The sequence below is a fragment of the Hypanus sabinus genome, chromosome 16 (assembly GCF_030144855.1).
Source record: "Hypanus sabinus isolate sHypSab1 chromosome 16, sHypSab1.hap1, whole genome shotgun sequence".
NCBI classification, from domain to species: domain Eukaryota; kingdom Metazoa; phylum Chordata; class Chondrichthyes; order Myliobatiformes; family Dasyatidae; genus Hypanus; species Hypanus sabinus.
This window is the reverse complement of record NC_082721.1, coordinates 84,033,334-84,051,386: the sequence shown is the minus strand read 5'-3', so window position 1 is coordinate 84,051,386 and position 18,053 is coordinate 84,033,334. Positions and strand designations below refer to the sequence as shown.

At 43.6% G+C, this 18,053-nt stretch overlaps 1 protein-coding gene across 3 annotated transcripts in view; it reads right to left on the bottom strand.

Moving 5' to 3' along the window:
- Window positions 1–18,053, bottom strand: part of LOC132406525 (far upstream element-binding protein 2-like) — an 80,164-nt gene that overhangs the window by 12,379 nt on the left and 49,732 nt on the right. For 2 of the 3 annotated variants that reach the window (XM_059992315.1, XM_059992318.1), the window contains exon 20: window positions 17,388–17,566. In XM_059992315.1, coding sequence (XP_059848298.1) covers window positions 17,388–17,566 — 179 coding nt within the window. Of the gene's footprint in view, window positions 1–14,722; window positions 15,192–17,387; window positions 17,567–18,053 lie in introns of those variants that run through there. The other variant, XM_059992317.1, reaches the window with a different exon arrangement.

Below are 18,053 nucleotides of genomic sequence, written 5' to 3'. Positions count from 1 at the left end.
GGCTCCTACAACACCTACTGTCCATTTAACAGATGTGCCGCTGGTTACTCCTTCCAGATCCCAGTTTCTGCAGTATCGTGTTGGGGGGGGGGGGGGGGTACCTGGGATGGGATGAGTTGAAATGGCTTAACAAGGACAGTCATCATCACAGTAAGCTGCCGGGCCTGTGTTGTTAATGGTGAGGTGAGTGGGACTTGCTTGGCAGGCTGGACTCATTTGCAAAAATGAGGGGAGGGGTGAAACAAAATGGAGAAAGATGGAAAATCCAAAAGATGAAAGATTAACATTTTAGATCCGGGATCATTCAGCAGACTTTAAACCCATACACAAGTCACACAAAGCCTTTCAGACAGCCACTTTTACCTAGCCTATTTCACTGAAAGTATCCCACTGGTGTCAAACCTCAAATGTGCCCAGTGTAACAAAGTTAGGAGACACTAGAGACTGCAGATGCTGGAATCAGGAGCAACATACAAGAGTGTGGAGGAACTCCGAGGGTCAGGAAGCATCTGTCGAGGGAAAAGAACATTCAATGCTTTAGGTCGAGATGAGGGTCTGGACCCAGAACGTCAGCTGTCCATTTCTCTCTGTGGATGCTGTCTGACCCGTTAAGTTTCTCCAGCAGTTTGCAAAGTGCACCTTCCTCTCTAGTGATTGACATATGGGCATTATTGTCAAACCAAGCATTTGCTAACCAGCACGGGACAGTGGGGAACTGGTTTCCTCAGCTGCTGCTGAAGTGGGGAAGAGTTCCTGCATCCTGACCAGCAAAAATGACAGAAGGGCTGCATCTGTGTGGGGACACAAGAGTCTGCTGATGCCGGTCTCTGGAGCAACAAGCATTCTGCTGGAGGACTCAGTGGTCGCGCAGCGGCTGAGGGAGGAAAGGAGTGATTGAGATGTGAGTTGGAAAATGTGTTGGCTGATGCCAGCAGTTCTTTCTTCCCACAGATGTTGGTCAACTCACTGAGCTCCCCCCAACAGACTGGTGGAGTTTGGACCTGGTGTGTTTCTGGTTGATAGGTGGGCCTCATTGTTGGAATGGTTAGAATCTCTCTTTCTCCTTGGAGATCGTTATTGACTCTGTTAACTAGCAACACGCCTCCATGCGCTGCTTCATGAACTTAGGGATTAAAAAAGGAATTGTACGATCAGCAGCATTCCCACATCTGACCGTGTCATGGAAGAAAGGTCTTCGATTAATCAGTTCAAGGTGATAAAGTGTCAGGTGGGGGTGGCCCTAATGTCGATGATTAACTGGACATTAAATCTTACACTCATTCCTCAGTCACACTTGCAGAAAACAATGTGGCCTCTGTCACTATACTGGTCTCAAGTTTAAACAAAAAAATGCCATTTTTATACAGAAATTGACCAGTGGGATACAGGCTTTGACCAATTGGTAACCTTGTGAAAGTTCAAATTCCTTATTTGCACAATCAATCGCCAATCACACTACAATAATACATGGTATTGATAACCAATAGAATCTCCATGCTAAAGGCCAATAATACTTCAGAACCAGGAAAGTAACTGACGAATAGCAGGAGTCACCCTAGAATCCCTCGTTTGCATTGTTATCCTATCTCCATATACCAAATAGCTCCAGTCTCCTGCTGTGGAAAGGAATGCTATGCTCTTCAAAGACTTTTCTTGTCTGGACTGACGGCATACTATCTCTAAACTATTTATTAATTGATTGAGATACAGCTCAGAATAGGCTCTTCTCAGCAATCCCCTGACATCATCCTAGCCTAATCATGGGACAATTTAAAACACCCAATTAACCTTCCAACTGCTTAGGACGTTGGACTGCGGGAGGAAACCAGAGCACCTGGAGGAAACCCACATGGTCACAGGGAGAACGTACACACTCCTTACAGGCAGCAGCAGGAATTGAACCCAGGTCCTTGGTATTGTAAAGCGTTGTGCCAATCACAATGCTACCATGCTGCCTCAAACTATCCTTGCCTGGACATTACCTTAACCTTTACCTTGCTGCAATTTACACGATTACGGCGGGAAGTGTGGAAACCTCCGGATAACCCTCACTTCCGTCACTGATGAATCACTTCCTCTCCGCAGTGAACCATATTCGGAGGGAACACTAAAGAGTAACAAGGACAAGAATGTAGTAGAGACTCTGAAGTGCAGAATATCTGGGGTTTGGTAGCAACACCATTGACCATCTCCTAAAGGAAGCACCTACCAGACTACCTCTGTGGCACTGAGATAAAAAACCAACATGAGGAAACAAGCTACAATCTAGCTGTCTCACTTCTGTCCCTGACAATATTCGTAAAGTTGTCTCCACGATCTATGTGGGGACCAGAGTCCTGCCCTTACACTTCCCACTGTGCAACGTGATGCCAGATTCAAAACATATCAGCATCTCTAAACATCAGTCTGAAGTGGAGGGCCCATCTCAGTGGCATTGACATGTCCTTCACAAAGCCAGTCTTCAGCTAATTTGAAATAGCTCTCATGAAATCAACAGAGGGCTGAGGACACTGGATGCAGCAAAGACTATGGGACCAACCACTCTTTTTTTAATTTGTTATTTTTATTGAGATACAGTGCAGAATAGGCCTTTCCAGCTGTGCCACCCAGCAACCCCCAATTTAACCCTACAATGACCAATTAACCTACCAACCAGTAGGTCTTTGGACTTTGGGAGGAAACCAGAGCACCCGGAGGAAACCCATTAGGTCACGGGGAGAATGTACAAACTCCTTATAGGAGGTGGGACTGGGAATTGAACCCAGTTTGCCTGTACTGTAAAGCGTTGTGCTAACCACTGCGCTACCGTGCCACTGGCCTATCTGTAGTGTAAAGAATGTGCTTCAGGTCAGGTCCTCCAATACAGATGTGGGATCCCCACATCTTTGTGGAAAAGTGACCAAGGCATATCCTCTCCACAGAGAATAAGCCGAACTCAAGCCAGCTTATTTTTTTTCCCAGAAACCACTCACAACCATCAGCAAAGTGGTGGAAGGTGTTATCAAGCATACTGACTCAAAAGCCAGTCATGTTCAGCTGAGGTTTGGCCTGGACCACTTGCAGGCCTGAGCAAAATATAATGGTGATTGTCCTTTGTATTATGGCATCAGGGAGACCTGGTAAAACCAGTCAGTGTGGAAGTCAAGGGGAAATTTAAGACATTTTGTGTAACACCGGGCAGCTTTGAGTTAACCTACACAACACAGTAGGCTGGGATTATCCTGTGTGCATCAAACCATGGTTTGCATGTTACAGGTTTGCTCTGCCCTCTCTTCCAACATGTTGACAACCCCTCATCTTATTTCTATCCTTCAGCACATTTCACTTCAGTCCGTATAGATTAGCCCTTCAAGGTCAGTCTAGCCTACCCTTATTATAGCTCAAAATACCAACACTCCAATCTCAGAAAGCAAAAAAGATTGTTAGTTGTAGGATATGGGGAAGCACAATTTGTCTGCAAGTTACGAGGACCTCTGTTGGCTGGGATCAACCGTGGATGTTGCATCCTGGCTACCTATAGCCAGGGCAGTACAGTAAGGAGAGCAAGATGTTGTCCATGTAGCAGGCTCCCCCTCTCCATGCAGCTGATGAATCAAAAGGAATGGCAGAGATCGATACCATTTAACAGCATTACTGTTGCAAGAGTTGCCAGTCAGCCTGCCTTAGGGAGTCCATCTCCAGATTTTTCCCTAGGGTTTACTCTGAAGCCTTCCCCCTGAGTGGGTATAGCCCTAAGACAGCAGAGGTGAGATCAGCGTTTCCCTTCTCCTAGGTGAGTTGCTAACCACAGCTAACAAGCCCCATCTGCCTGAAGCAACTTGTTTTGAGGCACCAGTAACTAGCCTTTGCCCCTTCTCCTGTCAGTAGAAATGGTTCCACTGGGCTTAGTAGCTAAGCCACACATAAAGGCCAGGAGCTGGACTTAATTGTCAGAGGCTAGTTTGAGATGCGCGCTAGTGGGAGCATTTAATAGGTAGTGGGAGCTTATCCCCAGTACCCACCCCAACGGCTATAACAACCTTACGGAATTGTCAGCAATTAGCAATGCAGTATTGGTGGGATAATCAGGTTTTAGTCACGTGCAGTGATAACTATTGGCCATAAGAAGACTCCTCTGCTCATTGAAGCTAGCGTCGTGAGATGTGTTACATCTATGTCTTAAGCAGATGCAACCCCAGTTTAACATTTCATCCAAAAGACTGCACGTCAGCCCAGTGATTCAACCTTGACCCTGTGCCATAGCTCCTCAAGCAGATCCTGAACACACAACTTCTGGATATGAAGCCAAGTGGCATCTACTGTGTCGGGGCTGAGAACTTTGCAGCAAATCTATGATCTGAAACTACTGCTTCCCCCGTGTGCTTCTGTAACACTTAGGCACATTGCAAGGGAATAACATTGGACAACAATTTTTTCCAAAAGCATTGCTTCCTCAGAATTTTTTTTTAATTTATGATAGACCACTTGAAGCTAAACACAAATGTAACTTCAGACTACTTGTATCACACAAGAAATTGGAGAAATAGGAAATTAACTTTTATGAATAACAGTGCTGAAATCTCACTATAGTTCAACTAAGCTGACAATGTTTTGTTGATGATTTTCATTTGTACTCAGTGTCTGAGGCTTCTCGCTTAAGTGTCCAACAATAATCATCCAGCATTGATGGATTCCAGTTACCCTGATATCATTTCATCAAGTCCTGGTGAAACCTTTCACCATGCTTGTCACTGACAGTGCCAAGATTTGCAGGACAGAAGTCTAAATGGGAATGTTGAAAATGAATCTTTACTGATGTGTTGCACTTCATGGCTTTGTATGTTTGAATCATGTTGTCAACTGGCTGTATGTAGCTTGCTGCTCTGTAGTTGCCAAGAAACTTTCCAACAACATCTTTGAATGCCTTCTCCAGTCCCACTAGAAGTTCTTCAAATTGCCTGTCATTGTTAACCTGTTTGATTTGCAGACTGACAAAAAATGCCTCCTTAACCTTGGCATCAGTTGTTCTGACTTGAATTATGAACTGAAACAACAAATATAGAGGGAAATATCATGATGATTTTCATGATCAGCAGCCCAAAATCCATAAGATGCATCCAAAAGTATGCAGGAAGCAAGATCTTTGTTGTCCAGTGCAATCTGTCTTTGACTCTAGTGTGGCAAATCAGCTGATTCCATTCAGTAAGGGTGTGGAGAAGCACTAATCCAGAAATGAACCCCTCTTGTCTGGGCAGATCAGAGACGTCATGGAGAATTATCCAGCTAATGTATCAACAAGGGAGGGTAGCTGCATCCATGAACCAATCTAACTTTCGGAGCAGATGCAGCAAAAATTAAATGATGGCAATTGTCTCCACCAGGCACCAAGGCTACAACTAGCAAGTTAATGCATGACTTTCAGAACTGTACACTCCCACACACCCCCACCCACTGCCAAGGAATCTTCACAGTAGGGAAGCCTCCTCCCTCGGATCCAGAGGGAGAGGTAATTGGGAAGATAGTACTCTCCTCTAAAGTGTGCGTGAGCTAGAGTAGCAACAAGATCACCCAGAGACAAATAATGTTGCCAAATCTCAGCCCTGTTAATTGGCTTTTGATTCTTTACTCATACCACATTCAACAAGGACTAGTTTAATTTTACAGCTCTCCAATTTGTGAATAAAGCGTGTCTAATTTAATGGATTGTTGGGTTTGTGATTTGCTGAACTGCAACCTTTTCGAGTTGACTTGATAAGCTATTGCAACAAATTGAATCAGTGAATTCACTTCTCCAAGCACGCTAATGGCAGAATTAGTTAATAAATCTAAATGAATGTTGTACACACTTACATCTGAGTCAAAAGATGACAGATTCAAACCAAAGTTTTTAGCACCCAAATACCAACGCTGCTCTATGGGCCAGGGACATTAACTGTCACAATCAATCTGGCACCACTGATATTCTCAATTCTTCTGGGAGTCCTGGATGATATGCTTTCATCCAGTTCTCCGGGTTCAGAAGTGATTTAAAAGGGATAGAGAGGGGGGAAAAGGGGAGGAGGGGTGGCATTACTGGTCAGGGATACTATTACAGCTACAGAAAGGGTGGGTAATGTAGCAGGATCCTCTTTTGAGTCAGTATGGGCGTAAGTCAGGAACAGGAAGGGAGCAGTTACTCTATTGGGGGTATTCTATAGGCCCCCTGGTAGCAGCAGAGATACAGAGGAGCAGATTTGGAAGCAGATTTTGGAAAGGTGCAAAACGAGCAGGGTTGTTATCATGGGTGACTTTAACTTCCCGAATATTGATTGGCACCTGATTAGTTCCAGTGGTTTAGACGGGGCAGAGTTTGTCAAGTGTGTCATGGATGAATTCCTGTCACAGTATGTTGACAGGCCGACTAGGGGGAATGCCATACTGGATCTAGTATTAGGTAATGAACTGGATCAGGTCACAGATCTGTCAGTGGGTGAGCAACTGGGGGACAGTGATCACTGCTCCCTGGCCTTTAGCATTATCATGGAAAAGGATAGAATCAGAGAGGTCAGGAAAATTATTAATTGAGGAAGGGCAAATTATGAGGCTGTAAGGCTAGAACTTGAGGGTGTGAATTGGGATGTTGTTTTTGCAGGGAAATGTGATCGATGTTTAGGGATCTCTTGCAGGATGTTAGGGATAAATTCGTCCCAGTGAGGAAGATAAGGAATGGTAGGGGTACTGCACTGATGAAGAGGGCAGTACACACCATCAACAGTGCTATCTTTTAGTTGAAATAGTAAACCAAGGTTGCTCTCCATGTCAAACAAGTATTCAGTCTTAGAATTGCAGAGCAAAGAAACAAGCCCTTTGCCCCATCACATCTACTGTGACCTTCATGTACCTTTCTTCACAGATCCAGCACTTGGTTCTTGACTACTCCCCCTTGGTGATTCAAAGGACATCCATGTGGATGAATGTCTCCACCCAGCCACCTGTCAGACAGTGTGTTCTAGATTACAACCCTCTGTGAGGAGTATTTATCACCAAATCCCCTCTATACCTCTTACATTACCGCTATGCACTTTAGTTTCAGATTGCTCTCTTATGGCAAACAATTTCTACTATCTACTCTATCCATGGGCTCAAAGTTGAGTACCTTTAATAGGTCATCTCTTGGACTTAAACTGCAGAGGAATTCTCCCAGTGCCCATCCAACACCAGGATGAAGAGTCCAGTGGTTTGTATCATTGCTGCTTATAGAGATACAAATAAGGGCTCCTCTAGATTTTTAGCTGACATGTTGGTGATAGTTACCCTGTCAGCACCTCCAGTTGATCTTTGTCTTTTTGTGTGCTTTCCCTCTAGCCGTCAGTCTGTGGTTTTGTATTCCCATGTGCTCCTGCTCTACTCCAGCCCCTGTATTACTGACTATCCGTCTCTCACCTGTTTCTCATTATTACCTGTATTGCTGCCACCTGTGTCTCATTGTGCTCCACCTGCCATCTGCCTCTGTTCATTGCTCCATGTATTTCAGTCCTGTGCTTTCACCCGTCTGTTGCCAGATTGTGCCAGTGAGTTTTCCTGAGCCTTTCCGGCATTTGTATCTGAACTCTGTCCGTCTGAATATTAACTTTGCCTGTTTCCTGATTCTGGTTTTTGGATTTCTTTGGAATTATTTATCTTCGCCTGAACTTCGATGCCGACCTTTTTGCCCCTCTGGATTTGCTACTCAGTAAATATCACAGTGCACACAGTCCTTGGTCTGTGATTGGGTCCATGTTTCAGCACCTAGACATACCCAGACACTTCTTCAAGTTAGCCTGGGTGAAATTGCCCACCATGATTAGGAAGGCATCAGGGCACAGTCTTGTGACTGCTAGTCATGGTGCTCAGCTCCCCCAGTGCCTTCTTGACATTCGCCAGGAGTGGAATGGGGCACCAGTACCAGGGTAGATGAGGGCGGGGAATTCCCTCCGCAGTTAAGAGGATTCAAAGAGTTACCTAAGTTCAAGTCTTTTATTGCTTGATTTTGCTGGGATTACATACATTTGATCAAGATGTGCCCTGTAAGCTTATAAACTTCTATGAAGTGTTATGAAATAATTGCTTGGTCAATAAAATTCTGCTTTACAGCCCTGTTATTAGTTACTGTGCAGTAAAGCTTCTCCAATTTGAGATGAAAAAATATAAAATCATAAGTTAGCATTCCCAACTGTTCAGGCAGAGCTGAGAGGTGATTGCAGTTAGGAGCTTGATATCTATGGATAAACAAAAAGGACAGGCAGGTAGGCTGAGGAGGAGTGGCTCTGCTGGTAAACAAAATTAAATGAAACCCTTAGAAAGAGGTGACGTAGGATTGGAAAATATAGAACCCTTGTGTGTAGAGTTAAGAAACTGCAAGAGGAAAAAATAACCTTGATGGAAGTTATTTACAGTCCTCTGAAAAGTAGGGTAAGACCTAAGAATCACAGCGTGAGATAGAAAAAGCATGTCAAAAAGTTGGGGGGAGGGGTTCAATATGCAGATAGATTGGGAAAATCAAGCTTATGCTGCAGCTCAAGAGAAAGGATTTGCAGAATGCATCTGAGATGGGTTTTTGGAGCAGCTTGTGGTTGAGCCAAATAAGGGATCAGTAATTCTGGATATGATTAAGGAGCTTAATGTAATGGAGCCCTTAGGTAACACTGACCATAATATAGCAGATTTGAGAGGGAGGAGCTAAAGTCAGACGTATCAGTACTGCAGTAGAGAGAAGGGAATTACAGAGGCATGAGAGAGGAGCTGGCCAAAGTTGATTGAAAAGAGACACTGACAGGGATGGCAGCAGAGCAGCAATGGCTGGAGTTTCTGGGAGCAATTCGGAAGGTGCAGGCAATATAGATACATCCCAAAGAGGAAGTATTATAAAAGGCGGGATGGTGCATCTGTGGCTGACAAGGAAAGTCAAAGTCAACATAAAAGCAAGAGAGGGCATATAATAGAGCAAAAATTTGTGGGAAGTTAGAGGTACGAGGAATGTTTCAAAACCAACAGAAGACAATTAAAAAACCATGTAATGCCCTGGTTAAGATTTCTACTACTAAGCTGAGCAGTATTCTATTTTAGCAGTTTTCTGTAAAAGCAGTGTGATCTGCTGGAAATAGTGTTCTGACTTCGGCTAAAGATAAGGAGCCACAAAGTCCAACTTGGGAATGTGTGTCAGCCAGTCAGGATGGTGGGATGTGAGAGCGCTGTGGGGAAGTTTTCTGAAGGACAGCAGTTTGGGTCAGCGTCTTTTGGCGGAAGCTGAGTAGCGCAGCACAAGGGAAGAACCATAGAATGCTGTTGTCCCCATTGCAAGAAGTGTTCTGTATAGATGAATGACTCCTGGGAGGAAGGGTCAATACTTCTGAGACAGCCAGTATAATCTAGATGGTCTTCGAGGGAAGTTTGGAATATGGCAGATGCTTTCACAAAATGTGGGTCCAGCGTGCAAGTGAAGAGATACACCCCCGACTCCTCCAGAATGAGCTCAAACCTTTATGTGCATATTGAACTGGTTCAACTGTAATGGACCTCTTCTTCTGTAATTGTTTGCTAAAATTGAAAATTTGGTAAATATACTTTCTCTATAGTTATATGCTGGTGTACAATCTGTCACTTCTGGGCATTTGCTACAACCCATGTTCCTTAACTGGAACATCCTAACATCCCTGTTTGGTTGAACCCCAAATCACACCAGCCCGAGATGTATATGGTTTTTGAAAGACTGCTTTCTCACACTGTTGAGTCTTGTGGTTTTTAGCAGAGTTAGCTAACGACCCAAGTTGGTGTATAAGCCCCAGTGAGAGGGTTACACCCCTAAGGGAGGAACGGATGAAATATGAAAGTAAGCTAGCAAATAGAAGAAAACAACGACACCGAACGTTTTTTCAGATATATAAAAGATAAGGATATTGGACCACTGAAAAATTTTAGTGGAAAGGTAGTAATAGGGATAAGGGCAGACAAATTGAATAAGTATTTTGCATCAGTCTTTACTGTGGAAGGCACTAGTAGTATGCTGAAAGTTGTGAGTACCAAGGGGCAGAAGTGAGCACAGTTGCTGTTACTAGGGAGATGGTGCTTTGGAAACTGAAAGGTCTGAAGGTAGACAAGCCACGTGGATTCAAAAAGGGGTAGCTGACGTGATTGGGGAGGCATTTTGAATGATATTTTAAGAATCAATAGTCTGGCATGGTTCAGAAATTTCAAATGCCACTCCACTCTTCAAGAAGGGAGGGAGGCAGAAGAAAGATGATTGGCCAGTTATCCTGACCCAGTGGTTGATAAGATGTTGAAGTAGATTGTTAAGGATGTGGTTTCAGAGTGCTTGGAGGCACGTAACAAAATCCTTAAGATGATGAGAGGCATTGATCGTGTGGATAGTCAGAGGCTTTTTCCCAGGTCTGAAATGGCTAACAGAATAGGTCACAATTTTAAGCTGCTTGGAAGCAGGTATAAAGGAGATGGTGTTTTTTTTAAAAACGCAGAAAGTGGTGAGTGCGTGGAATGGTCTGCCGACGACTGTGGTGGAGGCAGATTCGATAGGGTTTTTTTAAGAGCATCCTAGATAGGTACATGGAGCTATGGGTATGGGCAACCTTAGGTAATTTCTAAAGTAATTGTTTGGCACAGCATTTTAGGCCAAAGGGCCTGTTCTGTGCTGTAGGTTTTCCATGTTCTAAAAACATAGAATTGGTGAACGTTGTGCAATTGGATTTTCAGAAGGCATTTGATGAGGTGCCATACGTGAGACTGCTAAACAAGTCAAGAGCCAAGGGTATTACAGGAAAGATAATAGCACGGACAGAGCATTGCTGATCAGCAGGAGGCAGACTGGGAATAAAGGGATCCTTTTCGGATTGACTGCTGGTGACAAGTGGTATTTCACAGGGGTCTATGTTGGCACTACTTTTCTTTTGTGCTGTATGTCAACTAGTTGGATGATGAAATTGATGAATTTGTGGCTAATTTTGCAGACAATATGAAGATGGGTGAGGGACAGGTAGTTTTGAGAGCAGAGAGGCTGCAATACCTAGATTAAGAGAATGATCAGAGGTGGCAGATGGAATGAAGTGTCAGGAAGTGTATGGTCATGCACTTCAATAGAAGGAATAAAAGCATAGATTATTTTTAAAACAGAAAATTCAGATATCCGAGCTGCAAAAGGATTTGGAAGTCTTCATGCAGAATACAATAAAGGTTAATTTATAGGTTGAATCAGTGGTGAGGAAGGAAAATGCAATGTTAGCATTAATTTCACTAGGACTAGAATCTAAAAGCAAGGATATAATGCTAATTCTGTATAAGGCATTAATTGGTGAGGCCTCACTTGGAAGTATTGAGAGGAATTTTGGGGCCGCTTATTCAAAAATGGATGTGCTGAAACTGTCGCGGCTTCAGAGGCCGTTCATAACGATTCCAGGAAGTAAAGGGTTAACGTATGCACGAGGAGTGTTTGATGGCTCTGGGCCCATTCTCACCCAGTTTAGATGAGGGGAATCTGATTGATGCCTATCAATCATTGAAAGGCCTAGATACAATGGATGTGAAGAGGATGGTTCCTTTGATGAGGCAGTCTAGGACCAGATGGCAGAGTCTCAATATAGAGGGCCATCCATTTAGAACGGAGATGAGGACTTTCTTTAGCCGGGGGTGGTAAATCTGTGGAATTCTTTGTCACAGGCAGCAGCTCTGCAGGCCAGGTCTCAGAGTGCACTTAAGGCAGAGGTTCATGGGTTCTTGATTAGTCAGGGTGTGAAAGGTTTATGGGGAACAGGCAGGAGAATGGGGTTAACCAGGAAAATGGTAAATATACCCATGATGAAATGACAGAGCTGGCCTAATTGTGCTTCTATATCTTATGGTCTTTAAGGTACTGCACTAATGCCTCCTTTTGATTGATTTTTAAACTGCAGCTCTTTCTGTTTTTTAGTGGGTCTTCTTTGTCCAAAGGTACCATCTCACAGAGCAGGGGAATTACCCCTTCATTCCTTCTAGTACTTACTGCTCTCTCAATATTTTTAAAACCAGATGACCCAGTCAATATGTGGAACCCACCCCCTCACCCTCCAAAACTACTTCCATTTCCTTTTACAGTATACCTTATAGTCAGCCACTCCTATGCCTTATGGATATACAAATAATCTATGTATACCTTATGTATTCTTATTTTTATTATTGTTTATTGATTGTTGTGCTGCATTGTATGCAAAGTAACAATTATTTCATTCTTTTTACATTTGTGTACTGTTAATGACATTAAACAAGTTGAAAGAAATTGCCAATTACAAACTGGTTCATTGCTCCCTAAAACAGTGATTGCACTTCAGTTCGTATTTTGAAGTTGAGGCCAGCACAGATCAGCCATGATCATTTTCAATGATGGGGCAGGCTTGAGGGGCCCGGCGGCTGGTTTCCATTTTGTGTTGGGTGTTCCAAGAGGGATTGAAGAACACAGGAGTAAGCTTTCTGGTCACTGGTCTGCTAGTCACCAAGAATAAGCTGTCTCTGCTCTTGTTAACCCCCTCCCATGCCCTTTTACACACTTGTGCAAATGCCCTCTCTTCCCAACCCCAAAATGTCCCAACTCCATGATGCACTATTCTTGATTGATCTCAATGTTCAAAGTAAATGTTTACATACATGTCATCATACATTCATTCTCCTGTGGGCATACTCAGCAAATCTATAGAACGGTATCTGTAACCAAATCCATGACAGATCAGCCAGAGTGCAGAAATGTCCACAAACTGTGCAAATGCAAATATAAATAAATAACAGGAACATGAAACAACAAGATAGAGTCCTTAAAGTGAGATCATCGGTTGTGGGAACATCTCAATGGATGGGCAATTGAGTGTAGTTATCACCTTTGTTCAAGAGCCTGATGGCAGTGGGGTAGTTATTGTAACTAATGGGAAGAGGCAATTTTTCCTTTTAGCACTAGCACCAATTCAAACATTGTAAATTAAAACACTGTAAATACAACCAATTAATCAACATTGTCCTTTTAAAATGCTGACTGATACTTTATACACAGGATGTGGAACACCATGAGCAGGGGCAACATGAGCTTGTGAAGGATACTATAAAAATTACGAGTTTATTTCCTGGACCAAATTATATAATTCAATCAAGGTCAGCCAGAACTGAATTGAATGGCCGAAGTTTTGAGGATGAATGGCCACTTTTGAGTTCGATCAACAGGTGGCAGAACAGTATTAAAATTCCACACATCACAGCAAAAAGAGCGCCACCTACTGGCAAAACTCTGCATAAAATGATGGCCACTGTCACGTCAGTTTGACTGAAGAACAGCATTAAGAGCAACCAAGCCTGAAATGACGATCAATACCAGGGTTAAATCTGCATTTTGCTGTCTGCAGTAAACACATTAACACTGGTTGGAAAAGAAATCAATCTCCTAGGGATTTCAGCCTGATTAATTATAGGAAATGCACTGTGTCCCAAATCTAGCCTATACCTATACCACAAGATACAGTACAGAACAATATTTTAGTCCCAGTGACCCAGGTTTAATTCCCATCACTGCTTGTAAGGAGTTTGTATGTGCTCCCCGTGACCTCGTGGGTTTCCTCCGGGTGCTCCTGTTTCCTCCCACAGCCCAAAGCCTACTGGTTAGTAGGTTAATTGATCATTGTAAGTTGTCCCATGATTAGGCTCGGTTTAAATCATGGTGACACAACTCGAAGGGCAGGGAGGGCCTACTCCACTCTGCATCTTGACGAAAAAAAATAAGGTCACGTACACAAGGTAGTCCAGGACAGATGGGCAAGTGATGGCCTCTCAGCTCCAATAACCTGACATCCAGTCGTGTCTGTGTGGAGCTTGCACTCTGATCCCATGGGTTTCCTGCCACAGTAAGAACATGCAGGTTGGTGGACTGAATGTTCACAGTAAATTACTGCTAGTGAGTGCTAGAATCTGGGGAGGGAAGTTAGGAATGTAAGGAGATTAAATCTCATCAAAATTGCTGTCTGATCCAGCCATCCTGGCCAATGTGATTCCAGTACCCCAGGTGTTGTAGAGCTTTTCCAATTCTCTGAAACAGCCCATTAAGCAGGGTTCTGTGGACAACTAGGATAGACAAGTGCAAGCCTTGCTGGTATACACACCCTGCAAATGGATAAAGCCTGAGAGATCACATCTTCAGGCAGAGAGCAGAGAAAACAAACCTCAACAAATGTATTTCCTGGCCTGGCACGACAACCTGACATACAGCAAAGTCACTCAGCAAAATGCCAGTCATTCTGCATCAATTCTCAAGCACCTTATAGCCAGTGATTGAAGACCCTGTGTTTCAGGTATAACAGCCCTCCGCAGAGGTAATGTCAACAATTCAACTGCAGCTCCATGCCCACTCAATGCTAGTATGATCCAATCATACATGCAGTCAGTCAAAAAAAATTTAGTGTTACTCTTCTCAAAGCCAGTAACATGGTTAAACCCAGAAGGATGTCACTGTCCAGCCCTGTAGTGACAGAAAGGAACACAACCTGCCTAGGCACGGCATTTCAAAGGTCAATTGTGCACTTCCACTACCCCTATTCCCGTCCCGAAAGCAACTGCAGTCAAGACCCCTACCCCAAACCCAAATCAAACAGCAGACAAGCAACCATACGTGTGAGATTGGGACCTGCTTGCCGAACGCCTGCATCTTCGGTGCCACGAACAGAGACCAACGAGCTTGAGACAAGGCAGAAGCATCATAGTAAAGAGCCACTGTTTTAATATCATTTATTGTGAAGTGTAAAACGAGCGGTAAAAAGTAAAAACCAAGCTTACATTGTTTTTCTTTTAAACCTTAACAGACAACAAGATGCAAAAAACAGACCAGCAGCCATTTTCAGTGTAATGGATTTGATTTCAACAGTACATTGTCTGGAATGTTCAACTATCTTCAACTAAAAGCCGAGTGATCTATATTTAAAATAAAAACAAAAAAGTAGTATCCTGAATTTTTCACTTCCCCCCCCCATCCATTTTTTTGTTTTTTTTCTCTCTCCTGTAGACGGACTGAATCTGAAGTTGGAGCTGAGCTTAATCTACCTCCTACACTGGCTCAACATGAACGTCTTTAAACAGTGATAGGGAACCTAAGCCTATGGATCTTCATCAGTCTGCATCATTGTTAAAAGGAATATTCTTCCCGACGATACTGCAATCGTCCCCCGTTTGCTTCACTGTGTCTGTGGGAGAGAAAATATTTAATGTGGAAATTAGTGGGATGATACAATAGGGAATCCATCTTGTCAGATGATGCATTCCTATGGCAGATTCATTTGAATATAGTTAAGTGTGAGGTATTACATTTTGGTAGGAAAAAGAAGGCCATATATTGCTGGGATAGAAGTACAAAAAGGAGTAGGGAAACGGGGATACAAAGCGTGCACAGATAGAGACGCAGGTTAACAAGGCAGAAAAAGTGCAAAACAAAGCATCAGGGCAGATTTCTAGAATTACAGAATGAAAATCAAGACATAAAATGTGTAGAACTTTTCCCTCACAGAGCATGGGTTTAGTCTCCATGTTACTAAAGAGGTAGTGAGGAAAGTGTAACAAAGATTTACAGGCAACACCAAAATGGGGAGGTTTATAGCCATCAGAAAGATAGAACACAGCGGCTCTTTTCACTGGAAGACAAACGAACAAAGGGGCGCAGGGTGGGCTGACACAAGATAATGAAACGTTGTGACAGAGTAGGTGCAGTTGAATCCATCTGCTGCCAAGCCCAAAAGCAGGAGCTAGCAACCTAAGAGTCAACAATTAACCCCAAGGAGAATTCAAAGGAATCCAGAGCGGCAGAATAGAAAGAACACTTCTGCAGGAGGAGCAAGGCAAAAGCAGGTGCATTTAAGCTAAGTAAGCATAAGGGAGAAGAGTGGTTACAATGGATGGGCTAAAATACAAGACTAGTATGGAATGGCTGATCCCAAAGCCCATTTCTGTTCTATAGGCTCAACATGATTTATCTCAATAATGCTCATGGTTAAAATTTAGATCTAACCATAAGCCACTGATCTAAATGGACAAATTTCTAGCTAATTACAACTATTTATAAACCTGATGTCAGAGGGCCTTTTATCTGCATTAAACTTAAGGCTTCTTAGCGGGAACTGGCACTTTTCTTGTGATAATGTAGAGTCTGCGTCTGTTTCAGGTGAAGTCTACATACAGGATTGAGAAGAATGAGATAACTAGGTAGCCCCTTCAATGAGCAAGCACTGGCACAAATTGGCCAAGCAGCCACCTTCTGTGGTGAAAGTTCTGATGCCTCTGCCGGTCAGTGCCCGAGATTACAACTTAACTCCATGTAAAGAACCTGTAAAGTAAAGGCATTTCTCTGCTATTTTCAATCCATCACACAAACTGACTTTGTAAGTTCCACGTTGACCAGAGGTCAAAACATGTGACGGGAAAGATATGAAATCGGAGATGGCTTCCAGTCACTGATGAATCACATCCTCACGTGTCGGGTAATGAAAATCTTCAACAGGTCTGTGTGTCCAACCGAAAGTAGCATATCTTGCTGTGAACAACCTCACGTACCAGTCTTATTCTGCTGCTTCACTGAACCTTCGAAGGTGAGGAGTAAAGAAGCGGTGTACAAGTACAGATCACAAGATTTCTGTCTTTGGGAGTGACAGTTCAGGAGTCACTGGCAGTAGGATCATTGTGACTGCTTTTCTAGAAGCATGTAACATCCCATTTTTGAAGTAATAAATGAACATAGAAGACATTGTATGGATAAACTGCTGATGACTGTACAATTGGGAGAAAGTAGCAATAAACCAAACAGAAACAGAAATGTGAGGGGGGGGAGGAGGGGGGAATGTGGGGCGCGAGAGAGAGATGGGGGAGCGGGGCGCGCGAGGGGGGGACGTGGGGCATGCCAGAGAGGGGGGAGATTGGAAGAAAGAAAGAAAAAAGGTGAAACAATTGCAAGAGAAAGTGTAGAAAAGGTTAAAAGCAAGAGGAAATGCCCATTTTGCACTACTGAAATGCTTCTGGGAAGTGCCATCAACATGAAGTAGCCACATATTGCTGGAAAAGTAAAGCCTCAACCATTTACACTATTAATCATTTCAGTGCTTAATTCAAAGATGGAATGATTGCATGAATTGGTTCTGCTGAGTAGCAAGTTGCTGAGGGGGAGAGAACAGGAACAAGAGAAAGGAGGAAGTGTGCAAGTGGGTCACCCCACTGACCGTGAATTGCCTGGTCTGAGACACCGAGTTCCAGACTGAGCTTAACAGGCCGGTTTCAGTTGGTTGTAGCCACAGTACTGTGATGACTGAGTGAAGGCAGAGCCATGTCCAGTAGGCACCACTGCTGCAAGAAGAACAGAGCTAAAACCTGTAGGGAGGAGGGAGTTGCGGACGTACCGGTTGCCCTTGCTGTGTGGGTGGTTGCTGGGGAGCAGGTTGTGGTGCCCCCGGTTGACCATAGTATGCTGCCTGCTGCCTGTAGTACTCAGCCCAGGCTGCACTGTAATCCGGCTGGGCTCCAGGCTGTGGGGCCGCTGCTGCTGCTGCTGCTGCCGCTGCCCCCTGGGCGCTCTGAGCTGTGGAAGAGACAGGAACTTTCAATATGCATAAACCCCGAACAAACAGCAATTCCTCCCCTACAGCTCAGCACACTCAACAGCCACTTTATTAGGTACACTTACACACATGCAGACATTAACGCAAATATCTAATCATGTGGCAGCAACTCAAAGCATAAAAGCATGCAGATATAGTCAATCGGTTCAATTACTGTTCAGACATCATAATGGGGACAAAACGTGACCTCAGTAACTTTGACTGTTGGTGCCAAACGGAATGGTTTCAGTATCTCATAACCTGTTGATTTTCTGAGATTTCTATCTAGAGTTTTAGATAGAACACTATCTAGAGTTTTCACAAAATATTAAAAAAATTTAAAAAGCAGTGCGCAGATCTGTGGGCAGAAGTACCTTATTAATAAGGGGTCAGAAGAGGATGGCCAGATTAATTCAAGCTGACAGGAAGGCAACGGTAACTCAAATAACCACTCGTTACTATAATAAT